General features: G+C 37.6%; 1 protein-coding gene across 2 annotated transcripts in view; it reads left to right on the forward strand.

The window, feature by feature from the left end:
- The window catches only part of Aven (Apoptosis and caspase activation inhibitor), a 48259-nt gene that overhangs the window by 21823 nt on the left and 9626 nt on the right, over window positions 1–16810 (forward strand). For both annotated transcript variants that reach the window (XM_081772108.1, XM_081772107.1), the window contains exons 4-5: window positions 3016–3691; window positions 14726–14889. In XM_081772108.1, the coding sequence (XP_081628234.1) occupies window positions 3016–3691; window positions 14726–14832 (783 nt within the window). In that variant the 3' untranslated portion in view covers window positions 14833–14889. The remainder of the gene's footprint in view (window positions 1–3015; window positions 3692–14725; window positions 14890–16810) is intronic.

Below are 16810 nucleotides of genomic sequence, written 5' to 3' on the forward strand. Positions count from 1 at the left end.
TATATTTTTTAAATTATAATTAGGATTTTGTATGAAGTGAAATCGGTTATTTCTTTCGCTTATCATATAAACTCGTGATTCCTTCTATAGAAAGGAATGTATTTTCAGTGTAGTAACGCAACATGACTGCATCCCCAAGTAATACACAATTGGACACTTTAGAGCCTTTTCACTGTTCTTTAGTTTTATTTATTTATTATTATTATTCACTCTTTCTCCCTACTTCTTCTTTGCTATCTGATAAAGTGCTTCAGCGAAAGCTCTTTAATTTGTGCGGTAGTGTTTTTCGTGTTGCTGGTATTTTTTTCCGTAGCCGATTTGGGATTCTTGTGTGCCAACCAAATATTAGAATTAACGTAAATTAATTAGAAGTCCGATATAACTTCTGGAGGACATGGTTTACTTCCTCGTTATAACCTAACCATTGTATATAGCAGTGTGATCGTAGAAGTGACAAAAATCAATCTGACCCGTTTCTCCTTTGGTATACATGGTTCATAGTCAACTAGTGAGTGTGGGGAAAGCGAATCTAACGGTAGAATTGTGCTGTAGAACAGCTTTTTGTATAATTTTTACTATTTTAGCTTTCAAAAGTAAATTTTTATTTAGAAAACTACGGTATTCCTTATTGAGAGACATTCTTTTCCCCGCGGTATATTGAGTCGCGTTATATCACGTTTTTACTGTATAATATCCTCAGAACAAGCCAACTCTCAGTTACATAAATATCTTTTATCTTTGTAAGTTTATTAACTTCTACAAAATATGTCTCATCCCACCGGGTTTCTTAAAAAAAATTGGTTCATTTGCCTTAGGAATATCATACTTGTTATTAAAATTCATGTCTTGAAAATATTAAAATGACTTAATTGAGCATACTGAAAAGCCATAGACACCTACGTATAGTCGTTACTAATAAGAGGCGCAGTATTTCACGTAATCCAACTAAGAGTACTCAGGTTATTTAAAAAACAAAGTGCTTTATGAATCTGCCATAGGAATGCGTTACTATAAGAATAAAAGAGATAATTTATTTCTGATATTTTATTTTCTTTGTTTAGTTTCTAATCATATTCCATTTGAAAATATTTAAGGGGGGCGCGGTGGCTCAGTGGTAGAGCGTTCACCTCCGGTGCTTGGGTTCCCTGGTTCGATCCCAGCTCGCGTCGTGTGGACTTTGTTTTGGACAAACAACGTGCTCGTGGGTTTTCTCGGGGTTCTCCCGTTTCCTCCCATTTTCTTCATTCCACCATTTCACTCATCTCTCATCATCACCGTCTCCTTTAGCCTAACCGGCATAAACACGGGACGTAAAACTTAGAGATTTCATTTCATTTTTGAAAATGCTTGATTAGGTTACTCGAAGTATTGTGCCTTTTCAGTAGCATGTTAATAATTAATGGTCTTGATCATTTATTACTTTTAAAGTAATGTTATTTCGATATTTTTAAATTGATAACAAAGACAAGAAGTGTTGTGTGCATGATCAAACCTGAAATATTGGCATAATTAATAGTAGTTAAATAGTGAATCTGGAGTATATTAATAATATCCTATGTTCTTGTCCTTTCGAACAAACAAGCTGTCGGTACTCACCACGCGTCAAAATCCATACGGGTGGAAGAAATTAGCAGGTGCTGTTATCTATTAATCGTATTACTTTTTAAATGTATATAGTATAGTTTTGTTCCAGTTTTCAAATAGAAATTGAAACTCAGAAAATCATAAACAAAACAAACAATAATAATAATAAAAAAAAATGACCAGAGAAAAACAGTTTTTTGAAAATTTCATTAAATATGCGCACCTTCGCTAAACTATCAGAGAAGAACCATGTGAAATGGCGAAATTGGAACAAGACATTGGACATCGGCGACCCCCTTCCCTCCTCCTCTACTTCCCACACATGCACACCGATAGACAATTCTGCCATTCAATCATTGTGGAGTACCTGTCAAAGATATCGAGTGCAATAGAAGGGTCGCCAAGTGTAAATTAGTTTCTCGAAGCGCTGATCTTGTACTTTCAGGGAACAGTTCAACCTTTCATGAACCATATGATTCTCGCGTTCAGCAAGGTTATCTGTCACCATAGTTTTCCACCCTTGGGCGCCCTCGTCGTACATGTCATTAAACTCTCTGCAGTAGTCATGCGCACAGCCATCACTTATAAAATTCTCGCTGTACTCCTTAGAAGAGATAGAGTGGGTCGTGGATCAACAAGACGCGACCCATTGCGACCCACCATCCACCGTGAGACATTCTGACCCACCATGACCCACTACAGTCCACCAATCCACTCTGCTCAGTGCATTGTACACAGCATCTTCTGAACACTGGTGAATTTGTATACGTTTTACTTTCAAAGTCTCCATTTTTCTTCCTTCTTCATTTGTTTGTATTTACTTACCTGAGATGAGTATATCTATGTGAAAAAAGAAATTCAGGCACTTTTGGGTATTGACTCGGATTAGTGATGATTTCACAGACTTGTTTTATTACAAGTGTAAATTCTTAAGTCAGTGGAGAGGAGGGCGTTGATGACGATGGGTTTTGATAGGTGGTAGGTCATGCTGGGTTAGAGTAAATCGCGGTGGGTGGATCGTGGGTCAAGTTTTCATTGACCCACGCCATCTATGCTCGTTACTTATACGACAATGAATTGCGGCTGTATTATGCTCTTTTGCCTGGAACAACCGAATTATAACATGTAATTCATAGTTGGCAGGCGCTTCGATTGCATTTGATATGTTTTCGAACTCGCTAATTTACAATGATTGGATGGAAGAGTCTCTGTATCAAATGGGGAGAAGACTACGTCCAATGAACAACTTTGTCTTGGTTCTCTGATGGCATGATGGATTTAATATATATATATATATATATATATATATATATATATATATATATATATATTCCTCATACCTATTTTTTATTTTTGTTTTTAAAGCATTATAATTAGTTAAGGACAGTGTATCATCTGGGTCTTATTTTATATCGTCGTTGTCTGTTTCAGTATGGTGAATTGGAGAGAATGGACGAGGCTGCTAAAGCTAGTACGAGAAACTACAAACCCACTAGAAAGACAGCTCAAGAAAAGAAAGAGATTGACAAATTAAATTCTAAAATTATTAGTATTTTATCTTATAAAGAGGAAAAAAGTGACGAAAATACTAAATCTGATCAAGAACAATCAACAATAAACGCCAAGCTAACGTTAGATATCAATAATGAAGAAGGCGATGAACCAGTTGAAAATACATTTGTAGTAAATAACAGCGATGAGCAATTTGGAAACGTTGAAAAGACTGATATTTCTGAAAAAGAAATAGCTGAAACTGTATGTGTGGTTGCTGATGAGTCAAAATCTGAAGTATCGAGCAATGTATCAGAAAAAGGTGACTCTAATATTCAAGCACCATCACTTGCTTCAAATGTGAAAAAGGAAGTTGAGGTAGTGAAATCACAGCCAACTGTACAACAGAAAGAAGTGAAAAAACGAAATGAAGCAAATGAAAGAAAGGTAGTTTCTTCTGAAAACAATCCAAAGAAAGAAAATGAAGCACCTCCGAAAGAATCTAAGAAGAAAGTTGAGACTGCTGATGAAGACCTTGATTTTCTTTTGTCTTTGAAATCTCCTGTGAAAGATCAACATATAGCTGCTACAACGAATGCTGGTGATACAGTTACAGGTAAGTATGTTCTTGAAATTATATTCTTAATCCACCATGCCATGTTATGTGCGCACGGGAAACGTTCTCAGCAAGTATGATTTAAATGATAATGTTTTCAATCATATTGATTGCACGACCCTGATAGTAGTATATAATAAAAATATTTATCTTACGTGCGTTGTCATTTATTCCTTATCCAATATTACAACTTCCAATTATTCTAAAGTCTTCGTCGGGGCTGATTGTATTAGAGTATAACTCTTAATTGCTTATCTGAAACGTATACCTTAGATATCAACACCGTAAGACTACGATTTTTATCCTGAATCTATAAAAATTAGTAAACAGACTAAAGACCCATACTTAATTTTGTTATGCCCTAAATCTATGAGCTTTGATGAAAAAATGCGGCTTTTCAGTCTGAATACTAATTTTTACAGATTCAGTATAAAAAGAACACTATACGTATGATTTAGATAAGCAATTAGAGTTTCCCTCTAATACAGTTAACCTCGATGAAGACTTCAGAATAATTGGACGTTGAAATATGAGTTAAGAAATAAATGAAAACGTACTTATATACTACATATAGGTAAATATATACTACTACGGTTTACCTCTTCCTCGAAACATCATTGTAAAGCTCTGGAGAAGGAAGGATGATCAAGTTACAATGATCGAGCGCTCATTATGGCGTGAAAGATCACAGAAGCTTCAGACTATGTGAGCGTGTGACAGCATCGGTTAGTACTTCCTTTCCACCCTTGAATTCTCATTTGTATTTATCTAAATGTGTGACAAAAAGAAGCGGTGACGAGACTATGTGGCGACTGAACAACTTTCCGCTTAATACCATTGACAGAATAACAATGTGTTAATTTGTAAGATGTTCACAATCCATCCAACTCAGTCTCCAAGTATATACCAATTATTTTAGATACTATTTTTAACATGTCTAGTTAAAATCTGTACTGTAAAATGTTACTGTATATTTCAAAATTATGATATGAACATTTTGTGAACATATGAACATTAAAAGAACAGTATGTAGATTGACTGAATTAAGACTAGACATTTTAGGAGGGAAATAATATAATTAATCCTGTCTCCTACCCTAATAATATTCTAGTTCATGTTTACGGGTATTTAGGAATGAAATAGAGTCTAATGTGTGTCAACGTATAAACATACTTGGATATGAAATCCTAAATTTCATTGATGTCCATAAAATATATCCGTCAGTTCGCATTGTCATGTCTAATGTATTTCCAGCTTCTATTCTGTTTATCAGTGATGCCTATTTTATAATACATTGAGAGAAATCCTACTTAAGGGATAGGCAAATAAAAATAAACATAACGGTAGCAATTTAAGAACTTATTATTTCCCAAATATGAAAATAGGAATGTTTAATGCGCAATAAAAGAAGAACCATTTCTTTTAATGGGAACAATGGAATGTGTCAAAATTTTTACAAGAATTTAAAAGTCAAATCATATCTTTTTAGTTTTCATCCGCGACTCGCCATTTCGCCATTACTGCTTTATATGATGTAGTCATCCGATGGATGTGGTGATGTCTGAGTAGCATGAACCAACTAGAATTAAAGCTACTTACTTTAGGGAAACTAGTGAATGATCATTCAACGTGCAAGGCCGTTCAAGGAGCACATTGCTTGGAAATGAGAGGAACATCCGCGTCTTTTCCATGCAGTAAATCAGTATGAAAAAGGATGAAAGCCAGGGATGCTAATGAAATTAAGCATTTTGTTTAACGTAGAAATATATTACAAATAATTACATAAATTATGAAAGGAACTGTATGTAAGAAAGAAAAACAAAGGAACATTCCAGCTACTTAGCTTTAAACAACAAAGTTCTGCATTGTTGTTAGTTCTCCTCCTTCACTTGTCATTAAATATATCTTGATATGAGAGTTTAATTCTTCATTGTCACTAAATATGTCTTGATGGAAGAGTTCGATATTGCCATTAATGCGTTATTAAAAAAATTCGTATATTTCACTCGTATCGAAGCCATATGCTCAGTCGTGATCTGGGACTTTTAATTAAATAGGGCGTTTACTTCTCCACTTGCACAGCTTGCTGCTGACATGGCAAAAAGAGTCGTATTTGTGCTGCCTTTTAAAGGTGATGGGTAGCACGTGGTTTATAATGCTACCAGATTCTTGCAAAAAATGTGTGTTATCACGTCCTACCACACTAACTCGTAGTATATATATATATATATATATATATTTTTTAAATCATCATCTATAAAAATATTTGATACCCATTTATCCAGTCTCTCCAGCCTGTTGGCCTGGGAAAGTAAATAAAATTTAATGTTAATAAATTTATATAGTTGTTTATGTAGAAAACTTAAACAGAATAAGGAGAAAAAGCTCAAGGTTTCCTTAGTTGAAAAATAGTAAAAGAACATTAAAAAAAAAACTTATTTAAATTAACCACTTCCCAGATTAACTCAACTATTGTTTTCAAATATGTAAAATGGATCAACCCGAATTATTTCGGGCGTTGTTTTTTCTTACATCTTGATTTGAATTAACCCGAAATGTTTCCTCGTGATATAAATTATTACACAGAACGACTCTTTGCACTCGATCGAAACGTATTGCCCTATAGTTTATTGATTTAATAGCAGATGGTGGTGGAACGGTTTACTGTTGTAACAAATACCATGTCATTATTAAATTATCGCAGTCAGAGAGCTTAGCCTTACTTTTTTTTCCATTCTATTAATTAAATTTTACTTTTGTCTAGTTTCTGTTCAATAACAAATATCTAAAAAGATTTGTACCAAAGATATTTTATTAGTACATTTTTTTTTCTTTTTGTAAAAAATTTGTGCATATTTTTTCTGCACATACTTTATTCTGTTCTTCTAATTATTGGATTTTTAACTATCCCCAAAATAATTTAGGATAATCCAGAAGTTTTTTCAGCTTTTGTACCCTCTAAATTTACCTCTAAATGAAAATTAGTCATAAAAGGACAGATTTGCGATAGATTTAAATTATGAAGGGGAAAAAAAAAACTGAAAATTTTTCTGTACAAGAATTGACCATTGAGTGTTCATAATGGTTTCCTTTGTTATTCCCCTGTAATGGACTATTTAATTATATGTCACGTCGAATTATTTGCCATGCCAACGCTATGAGCTTTGCTGACATCATACTAGAAATGCACTATGTGCGCAGTAATAACCATGTCCGATGAAGGCAATTTTAACCCTTATCCGGGCAAGCGGGGCCTCCCAGGCCCAGTAGCTTCATTTTTCTAAAATTTCTCAATAACCATACATATTTCGAAGACATAAAATACTGAATTCTTCCATCTTTCGTCGAAGTTAAAATCATGAACATATCTAGTTGGTAAAGCTTTTTTTTTTTTTTTTTTTTTAATTTGAAAATCTTTTCCTGACGTAACCGGGCAACCGGGGCCTAGGAGGCCCCGTATAACTTTAGTGAAATTCCTGTCAAATATTTGATCAAATTGTCACATAATTATATATTGAACACGTGATTATTGTAACCTTTAGTCGGAACAGTATGCGGCAACAGACATTGAATTTTGAGTGTTCTGCACTTAAAATATATACTGGGCCTCACAGGCCCCGGTTGCCCGTTTACGTTACAAAAATGTCTGGACCGGATTTGCTATTCTGCTTGGTCGGCTTACAAAAGCGTGACACGAAGTTTCGCTACTTGACATAAATATATACCGGTACATTCTAGACTAGTCTGAACAGTGAGTGACAATAGGTATTGATTTTGTGTATTCTGCACTTAAAATATATACTGGGTCTCACAGGCCCCGGTTGCCCTTTTACGTTACAAAAATGTCTTGCCCGGATAAGGGTTAAAGTGAAAAATATTATTAACTGTCCATGCGCTAGTTACCATTTGTCACCTGATTCTCTACAGAAGTTAAAAGTGATATTCTTACAGAATTCGTACCAGAGAAAAGAAATATATACTGGGAGTGTATACGCCGACCAAACAATAGTTTATTGTTTTGCGCATTTAATTAAACAGATAATGAGTTACTGAAAACAATAACAATTTATTTTGCATCTGGAATTTTGGACTGTATAAATTCGTATAGTTGTTGGAATTAATATGTATTAGAATAAGAAAATCCAATACACAAACACTGAAGATCCCGCACACGAGGCTTTTGCAGGAAAGCACAACACAACACTGACAAAAGATGCGGGAGGCGGCCTAACGGTATTTTGAAAAGAAAGACAAGAGACCGCCAGAGTAAGATACTACAAATAGAAACCATATTGACCTGCAGAGACATCTCTACAGCAAAACTGACACTACATAAAACATATAGTTTGTTCCAAGTTTTGGAAATGCTCACAATAGGCTCAAACACTGAAAAAACATAAGCCTTATTTTTCTTCTTAATTTTATGAAACAAACAGAGGGCAGAATGGCCCGAACATAGCCCCCACCTTGAAACGCTCTAGTTTCAAATAACACACACACACAACGAATGATCGAGTTTCACACAGGAAATACACTACAAACGAAATAATAATAATAATAATGCGTAATAATTAAAAAAACCAAACAAACAAACACAAGACAAATATTCATATGCAATAATAAGACATGCTTGATGAGCGAGGTTGTAGCGTTTCGCATGACCTCACTTTACTTTGAAGGGTTGAAAGGCAATGCAACCAGCTTCGCAATGGGGCGCTTCAACTCCCCGAAGGCAGTCTTTACAGTAACTGCTCGCACTAAGCCATCATTTTCTGGAAATATGCACCGAACACGCCCTAATCTCCATTGCTGGGGAGGCAGATGGGATTCCTTCAAAATAATCATGTCACCAATCTTGATTTCGGTGTGGAATTCTCTTTTCTGTACCTCATTTACCAAGCACAAAATGCTCTTTTCCACTGCTTGAAAAGTACAAGCCCCCTGGCGTTTCTGCACCAGATTCTTGCAGTTGTAAGCAAACGTGCGACACCAACCCACTACATGCTTCAAACTCACTAGAGACGAGTAACGGTCCAAAATGTTATTTTCATACTGCACACACATAACTGTGACACATTTTTTCTTTTCTCTCACATCTGTAGCTAAGTCAGCGAGAGGATATGGAGGCTCTGGCAACATTGCTTCGCGCAACCACTCTGGACCGCTCCACCACAGGGGATGTTCTAAGAGCTCGCTGGGCTTTACCCCCCTTGACGCACAATCAGCTGCATTATCTTCACTCTTGGTATGTGACCATTGTGACGAAGGCAAAATTCCTTGTATTTTCGCTACCCGATTTGAAACGAAAGTTTTCCACTTGTCAGGTGACTGGGCTAACCAGGCCAACACAACAGTGGAGTCAGTGAAAGCCCTTGTATCCTGGACGTTTACACTGATGGCACTTGCAACTGTTTTTAACAATTTGGCCAGCAACAATGCGGCGCACAGTTCCAATCGGGGTAGGGAAACTGTTTTGATTGGAGCAACTTTGGTTTTTGCAGCGATGAGTCTCACGTCGACACGACCGTTAAGACGCTCTGCTCGTAAATAGGCGACTGCAGAATAGGCCCGCTCACTAGCATCAGAGAAACCTATTAATTGACAACTGACGGCATCAGAGGGCACAATGCATCGTTCGACCTTCACTTCACGGAGCACAAACAACTCATCGCAGTACTCTTGCCAGGCTGCACTTGTTTCAAAGGGGAGGGGGTCGTCCCAACCGAGGCTTTCCTTCCACAATGATTGTAACATCATCTTGGCCCTGATCGTTACTGGGGAGAGGAGGCCAAGGGGATCGAAAATCTTGGCAATCTCTGACAACACTTTTCGTTTTGTCCACACTGCTGGGGGAGAGGGAGGCACTACGTTGAACCCAAACTCGTCACTAACAGGTGACCACTGTACTCCGAGGGTCTTGATGTTGTTATCGGTGTCGAAGTTGAATTGTAGGTCAATTTCACGCATATGGGGAGGAACAGCCTGGAGCACTTCCGGTTCGCTAGATAGCCACTTTCGAAGTTCGAAGCCTCCTTCTCGCAAAAGTTGAATCAGCTGTTGTTGTAGCTCAATTGCTTCGCTCACACTAGCTGCACCTCCGAGGAAATCATCCATGAAAAAATCTCTTCTCACCGCCTTCGCTGCTAAAGGATACTTCTCCCCTTCTTCTTCAACTATCTGGAGCAAGCATTTGGTTGCCAAGAAGCTAGCAGATGCAGTACCGTACGTCACTGTTAACAAACGGTAGTCTTCGATTGGTGCACTTGGAGAATCTCTCCACACAATTCTTTGGAAGTCGACGTCGTCCTTGTGCACTAACACTGCCCGGTACATTTTTGCAATATCCGCACATAAGGGAACACGATGCTCACGAAAACGAATAAGAATCGGGAAAATATCGTCCTGCAATTTTGGCCCCACCATGAGCTTCTGATTCAGAGATACACCCGAAGTTGTTCTTGCACTCCCATCGAAGACCACTCGCACCTTCGTAGTGGAGCTGGTGGGCTTCAAAACAGCATGATGTGGTAGGTAACAACTAGCTTCAGCGGGAACGTTTATCTCGCTTGGGGGAATGAGTTCCATATGCCCTAACTGAATATATTCCCTCATGAAGTCGCGATATTGTTGCTGAAGGGAGGGTTGTTTGGCTAACTTTCGTTCGGTATTTAATAGTCTCTTCACTGCAATTTCTCGTGAGCTGCCTAATGGGGCTGTGTTACCCCTGAAGGGTAGTCTCACCACATAACTTCCGTGCTCGTCACGGTGGTGTGTAGCTACGAAGTGTTCTTCACAGCTCCTTTCTTCTTTTGACATGTGTTTTGTAAGTGGGAGCTCTTCTAACTCCCAAAACTGGCGAAGAGCTTCATCGATCTCGCAGGAAACTCGATGTGAGGTCACAGTTAGCTTCCCACTTGTCGGACCTATATTGCCAGATAGCACCCAGCCGAGACTAGTTTCTAATGCGACAGGCGTCCCGGGTGGCCCCATACACTTCCCGCTCAACATAAGTGATGGAAACACGTCCGCTCCCAACAAAATGTCAATGGGGCCCACTACGTTGAAAGTGGGATCTGCTAATCTTAGGCCCTCTAAATGAGACCAGTTTGTAGCACTAGGACATTTTTGTTTGGGTAGATCAGATGTAACTTTCTGAACTACCACAGCACGACTTTCAAAAGTTTCACTTGTTCCCCCGAATGACTGAAACTCTAAGTCCACCATTGCACTCGCTGTCGTCACTCCTGCTCCTGTAATCCCGGAAATCACAACACTGGATTTCTTTTTCTTGAGACCCAGCTTTTGTACACAGTTCTCGGTGACGAAACTAGATTCACTCGCGCAATCTAGCATCGCTCTGAAGGGGTAATACACACCATTATTTCCTCTTACTTTCACGATGGCAGTACATAATAACACCTGTGGTGCACTTGCGTCCGCTGCAACATGGGTCGTGATATTTGATTCACGCACTGGTGACTCAGCTCTCTCGTAGTGCAAGAGAGTATGATGTTTTTTAGCGCACTTGCGACACGTACTAGATGAGCACGTATCCTTTCTACACGATTTCCGAAGACAATTAAAACACAGTTTCTTCTCTTTCACTAGGGTGACACGATCAGACACTTTGAGTTTTGTGAACTCCGCACATTTGTAGAGGGGGTGGATTGCACTGCATACGTCACACAATGTTTGACCACGTTCACTGGTGGTAACATGGGAGGAAGTTTGTTTTTTGTCGCGATTCTTCACTTGTTCACTACTTCCGGCGACGCGTGTTTTCCCGCCGGCAGACACTGCGAGCGCGCGGGCTCTGTTATCGAGGAACTCTGCGAGCTGCTCAAATGATGGCTGTTCATTTGTTTTCAGTGAAAGTTCCCACTGTCTACGACTTTCACTGTCCAGTTTATCCGCGATATGATAAACTAAGATAACATCCCAGTGTTCGACTGGTTGCTCGAGCACCTTGAGGGACCGCGTGCACTCCATTGTGGTATCAATTAACTTACGTAGGGCGGCTGGCGATTCTTGTTGTATTACGGGTTGCGTAACTAAGCGTTTAATTGTCGCGTTCACTATTTCCCTCTTATTGTGGTAACGTGCGTTTAAAATGTCCCACGCCTCTTTGTAGTTGCTGTCCGTGGTTTGCATCGCTTGAAGGAGTTGTGCTGGTTCCCCTTTCAAGGATGTTTTGAGGTACTGCAACTTTTGAGCACCTGAGAGATTTTTGTTATTGTGTACTGAAGCCACAAATAAATCGTGAAACGATAACCACTCATGGAGGTTTCCCGACAACACTGGCAACTGTAACTGCGGTAGTCTTACGTCATTAGCAAGCTGCCTTTCAGACGAAGACGAAGGCTGAGCTCCTTTACTTCCCTCCAATTGAAAATCCATCAATTGAACACACATCTGAACTATTCTCTTGTCCATTTCCGCTAACTCTTCTTCTTCTTTTTCGAACTCCTCATCTCCTGCCACCGCCGAAATATCATCCAGCAGCTTTGAACACTCTTGCTGGAGTTCACTGACCTTCGCCTGATGCACCAAGATGGCTGCCGCTGCGGTAGCGTCCAACTCTATGATGGCTTTTTCTTCGCGCGTAATTTTTGACTTTAATGTTCTTTTCTTAATTTTTAGCGGCTCCATCTCTAAAACACTGCACTAGGTTCGTGAGAAAAAAAACACTCAATCACTAGTCTATTATTGTTCACAGCAACAGTTCACATAGGCACTAGAAATTTGGCGCGGAGGACCATGTATACGCCGACCAAACAATAGTTTATTGTTTTGCGCATTTAATTAAACAGATAATGAGTTACTGAAAACAATAACAATTTATTTTGCATCTGGAATTTTGGACTGTATAAATTCGTATAGTTGTTGGAATTAATATGTATTAGAATAAGAAAATCCAATACACAAACACTGAAGATCCCGCACACGAGGCTTTTGCAGGAAAGCACAACACAACACTGACAAAAGATGCGGGAGGCGGCCTAACGCTATTTTGAAAAGAAAGACAAGAGACCGCCAGAGTAAGATACTACAAATAGAAACCATATTGACCTGCAGAGACATCTCTACAGCAAAACTGACACTACATAAAACATATAGTTTGTTCCAAGTTTTGGAAATGCTCACAATAGGCTCAAACACTGAAAAAACATAAGCCTTATTTTTCTTCTTAATTTTATGAAACAAACAGAGGGCAGAATGGCCCGAACAGGGAGAGTGAGAGAAGCAGAAAAAAATTCTAAAATAAGGAAAATTTGCAAGATTGAGACATGCAGAAACTTTGAAGAACGCAGCAGCTAATCATCTTCGGTTTTCATCTTTGTACTACAACAGAGGGTTTCTTGTCTTCTATAGTACTCTATAGTTTTCTCATTATTGATGAAGAGTTTGCAGTGAATGCTTTTGAAAATGTCTTTCTTCAGTCCAGGCATTTCGTATCGTTGGAAAATAACCGACCCTTTCATTTCCCAAAGGACGAAAAAGCTGTTGTGCAAAAAGGCGTATCGTCTGCTAACTGATGGAGAAATCTATGTTTTTTTTCTCTCTCTCTTTCTTTTTGTAAATGGAATTATTGCCATTTTGAGGTAGTTAATTGTTATATGTATCACTTTACAAAATGCTGCACTGCAAAAGTCAAAAGTAACAGACTTATAGAACTTCAAAGATTTTGGCATGTCTGAAAATATACTTCGTTCTTAAATCGACATAGTGACGAATTCAACGTAACGAAGTGGTAGAGCGTTCATCTCCGGTGCTTGGGGTCCCTGGTTCGATCCCAGCTTGCGCCGTGTGGACTTTGTGGTGGACAAACACCGTGCTTGTGGGTTTTCTCGGGGTTCCTCCGTTTCCTCCCACTCTTCATTCCTCCATTTCATTCATTTCTCATCATCACCGTCTCCTTTAGCCTCACCGGCATAACCGTAGGACGTAAAACTCAAATATTTCATTTGCAACGTAACGAAATTTCGGAAAGGAATGAGGTACGTCACTATATCAGTCAGCTGACTATAAATTCAGGATGAGATACGAGAGGTAAACACTGAGCATGACGGTTTATGTGAAATGTGCCCATAAGCCAGACACTGCCGAAAATTACTTGATACTTCTCACAACAGAAAGAAGCATGGGAAAATGTAACCAGAAAGATAAAGTTGAATGCACGAGTGAAAAGCTGGAGCATCAGAGAATATGTCTGGAAAGGGAAGTAAAAACGAATGAATTTTGTCTAACACTTAAGAAAACGCGGGGAAAAAAGAAGAAAAGAAAAAAGTGGTAAATATCAGGGACGATAAACTTGTGTGAAAATCGTGCTTTGAGATCGAACAAAAAGACATACAACATAGAAGCAACTGTATTATGTGACTATTTTGCGAAATAACTCCACTGTTATATATGTCTAAGTGTGAAAGTTTTGTCATGTTTATATTGTGATGATCTTCATAATATTATAATCTTTCCCGCTGGTCTAGTGACTAGCGCGTGTGGCTTTGGTGTATGTGGTGCCGGGTTCGATTCTCCCTGGGAGAGCACAAAAAATAATTTCACAATTACTCACTTTCAGTAATCATCCGTTTCCTCTAGCCTAAAGGTTATAACCGAGATACGTTAAGCTACAGCCCATTTCATTTTATAATATTGTTTACTAACTTATATTTTGTTAAGTGCTAGTAGTTAACACTCATGTACACAAATGCCCGATTACTTCACTTTTGAGAATGCTGTAATTATGCCGTCCATGTAAAAGTATATATGGAAATAAGAAGAAAGTGAAGTACATAAAAAAATCTATCAGGAAATTTACCAAATTAATAAGATAAGGTATGCCGTAAAGGAAAAGAAAAATGATTTCATGTGAATTTCCTGTAGGCATAGAATCCCTGGAGCTGTATGTGAGCATGTATTAATAATAGGAATAAAAATAAACTAGTGTAATTTAATGATTATTCCTTTGAAAAATAAATCTTCCTTAGATTTAACCTCTTTTCTTTTATACCTATATTATTATTTCATTTGCAGATGATCTGGAGGAAGAGGAGACAGAGAAGCCACTTTCGTCCATCGTTATTCATGAAACGAAGCATGAAAATCTAGAAGATTGGTTGGATTCTATGCTGGATGATTAAGTGTCATTTTGGAACTAAAATAAACTATCAAATAGGAATTAATATTGCGTTTCAATGGTAAGAAACAAATCAGTTTTTATGAAATTTTTAACATTTCATAAATCTTCAGTCTGACTTAAGTTACCTGGGCAATTCGTTGCAATTTGGTAGTATTTTTTTTTTTTTTTTTTTTTATTTCTTTTGCTTCAACTAATCTGATATTACTAACAACAACAACAACAACAACAAGAAAAAAAATTTTTTTGCAACATGTTAGCAAAATCTTTTTTTCTTTATTTATTGGTTAAAAAAGCCTCATATAACAGTTTAATACATTTTACACTAAAAGGAAAAAAAAAAAAAATCGGAAGGTCCACTAGCGCTTATTGTTTGAAAGTATTTACATGTTGACACGTAGAAAAAACATGTGGTGACTGTCCTTGGAATTTGTACTCACGACTTTCCGATTATCGAACCGAGAACGCTACTAGTTAACCTATGTCCACTCGGGAGCCATGAGGGGGGGAAGAGACTAATTCACATGATGTGTATATGCAGTACCAATGATGTATTGCAAAAACTAAAGGTGGTAGGTAGAAAAATGTGGCGTATAATTTGATACTTAACAGAAATTAATTCCTTATACCTATTTTGAAACTATCATAGGAATGAAAAGTTTTGACATGCAAATGTAAATACAATAAAATATCGGGATTTCGACTTCTCTGTACAGTTGTTCTTCCTTTCATCACTGCAGACTTGGTTAATACCCTATTCAACGTGTTGGTATCAAATGTTAACTTTGCAATAAAGTTGGACCACCAACTTAATTAATATTTTATTATTACTGTTATTATTATTATTGAAGTCATATTAAGTCCCTTACGATTTTTAACATACCGTATTTGCCAGGAATATTTACTTCTATAAACTGTTCGTAATAAAAAAGAAAAAAAATGTTTTAATCTACAGGGTCGCAATAAAAGAATTTAAAAAAAATGTTTAATAAGATGCAGGATCGAGAAAGAATAATAGGCTACGCGGGGCACCTGTAAGATTAATGACACTTGATTGGTTAAATGATACATCGTTTTGTTTGGCAACTCAGATGAATCCACTTTATTCACATTTAAAAAAAAAAAAAAAAAAAAACGAAAGTGTGTTTGTTTGGATGTCAGTATGTTTCAATCTTTGCACTCCGTTGGATTTTTTCTGGCGGAATTTTATCAAAGACACTGTGTACCATGTACGTATCAATAATGTGAACCACTTGAAAGGAAGAATCAACAAGGCAATTAGCACTGTTATGGTCGACGGGTCTGTATTAAATTGATTATCACCTGGACATATGTCGTGCTGTGAATTGTGCACACACAGAAACATACTGACTGGAAAAGGCAGTTTCACTTTTTTGTCACAGTATAGTGGATTCTGGTACACCGCATTTGCTTTTACAATGAATAAATTCTGTGAGTTGCCAAATAAAACAGTGGACGATTCAACCACCCAAGTGCCATCGTTTCTGGACAGCAGCCTCATAAAACCCTACCACTCGATCCTTTATGTAATACTCTGCAAATGCCACAAGATATGGAAAAAAAAAGTTGCAGTATTACGGGTCGCTACTCCTTAATGGAACTTAAAAACGCATAGCGAGAATTCTGAATTTGAAAATAAATCATGTTACCTATTTCAAAATTTTCAGACATAGTAAATACTTATATCAGGATGTCTAAAATGTATTGAATCTTCGGAGATAATAATTGAGGATACATTTATTATGATTTGAAAGCAAGATTATGAAACCTCATATGAACCTTTTGTTTGATGACCTGCCCTCTGTGGTTTCTGGCCAATAGATTGCAACAGATGATTTTTAAGACCCCTTTTGAAAGTAAAACACTACTCAGGAAATTCTGCAAAGACAGAATCAAATATTAGTCTGATGGTGCCAGGTGCAAGGTATACAGTGGATATATTAAATCCTTCCAGGCAAGTT

The sequence above is a fragment of the Thermobia domestica genome, chromosome 9 (genome assembly GCF_964235325.1).
Source record: "Thermobia domestica chromosome 9, izTheDome1.hap1.1, whole genome shotgun sequence".
In the NCBI taxonomy this organism is placed as follows: Eukaryota; Metazoa; Arthropoda; class Insecta; order Zygentoma; family Lepismatidae; genus Thermobia; species Thermobia domestica.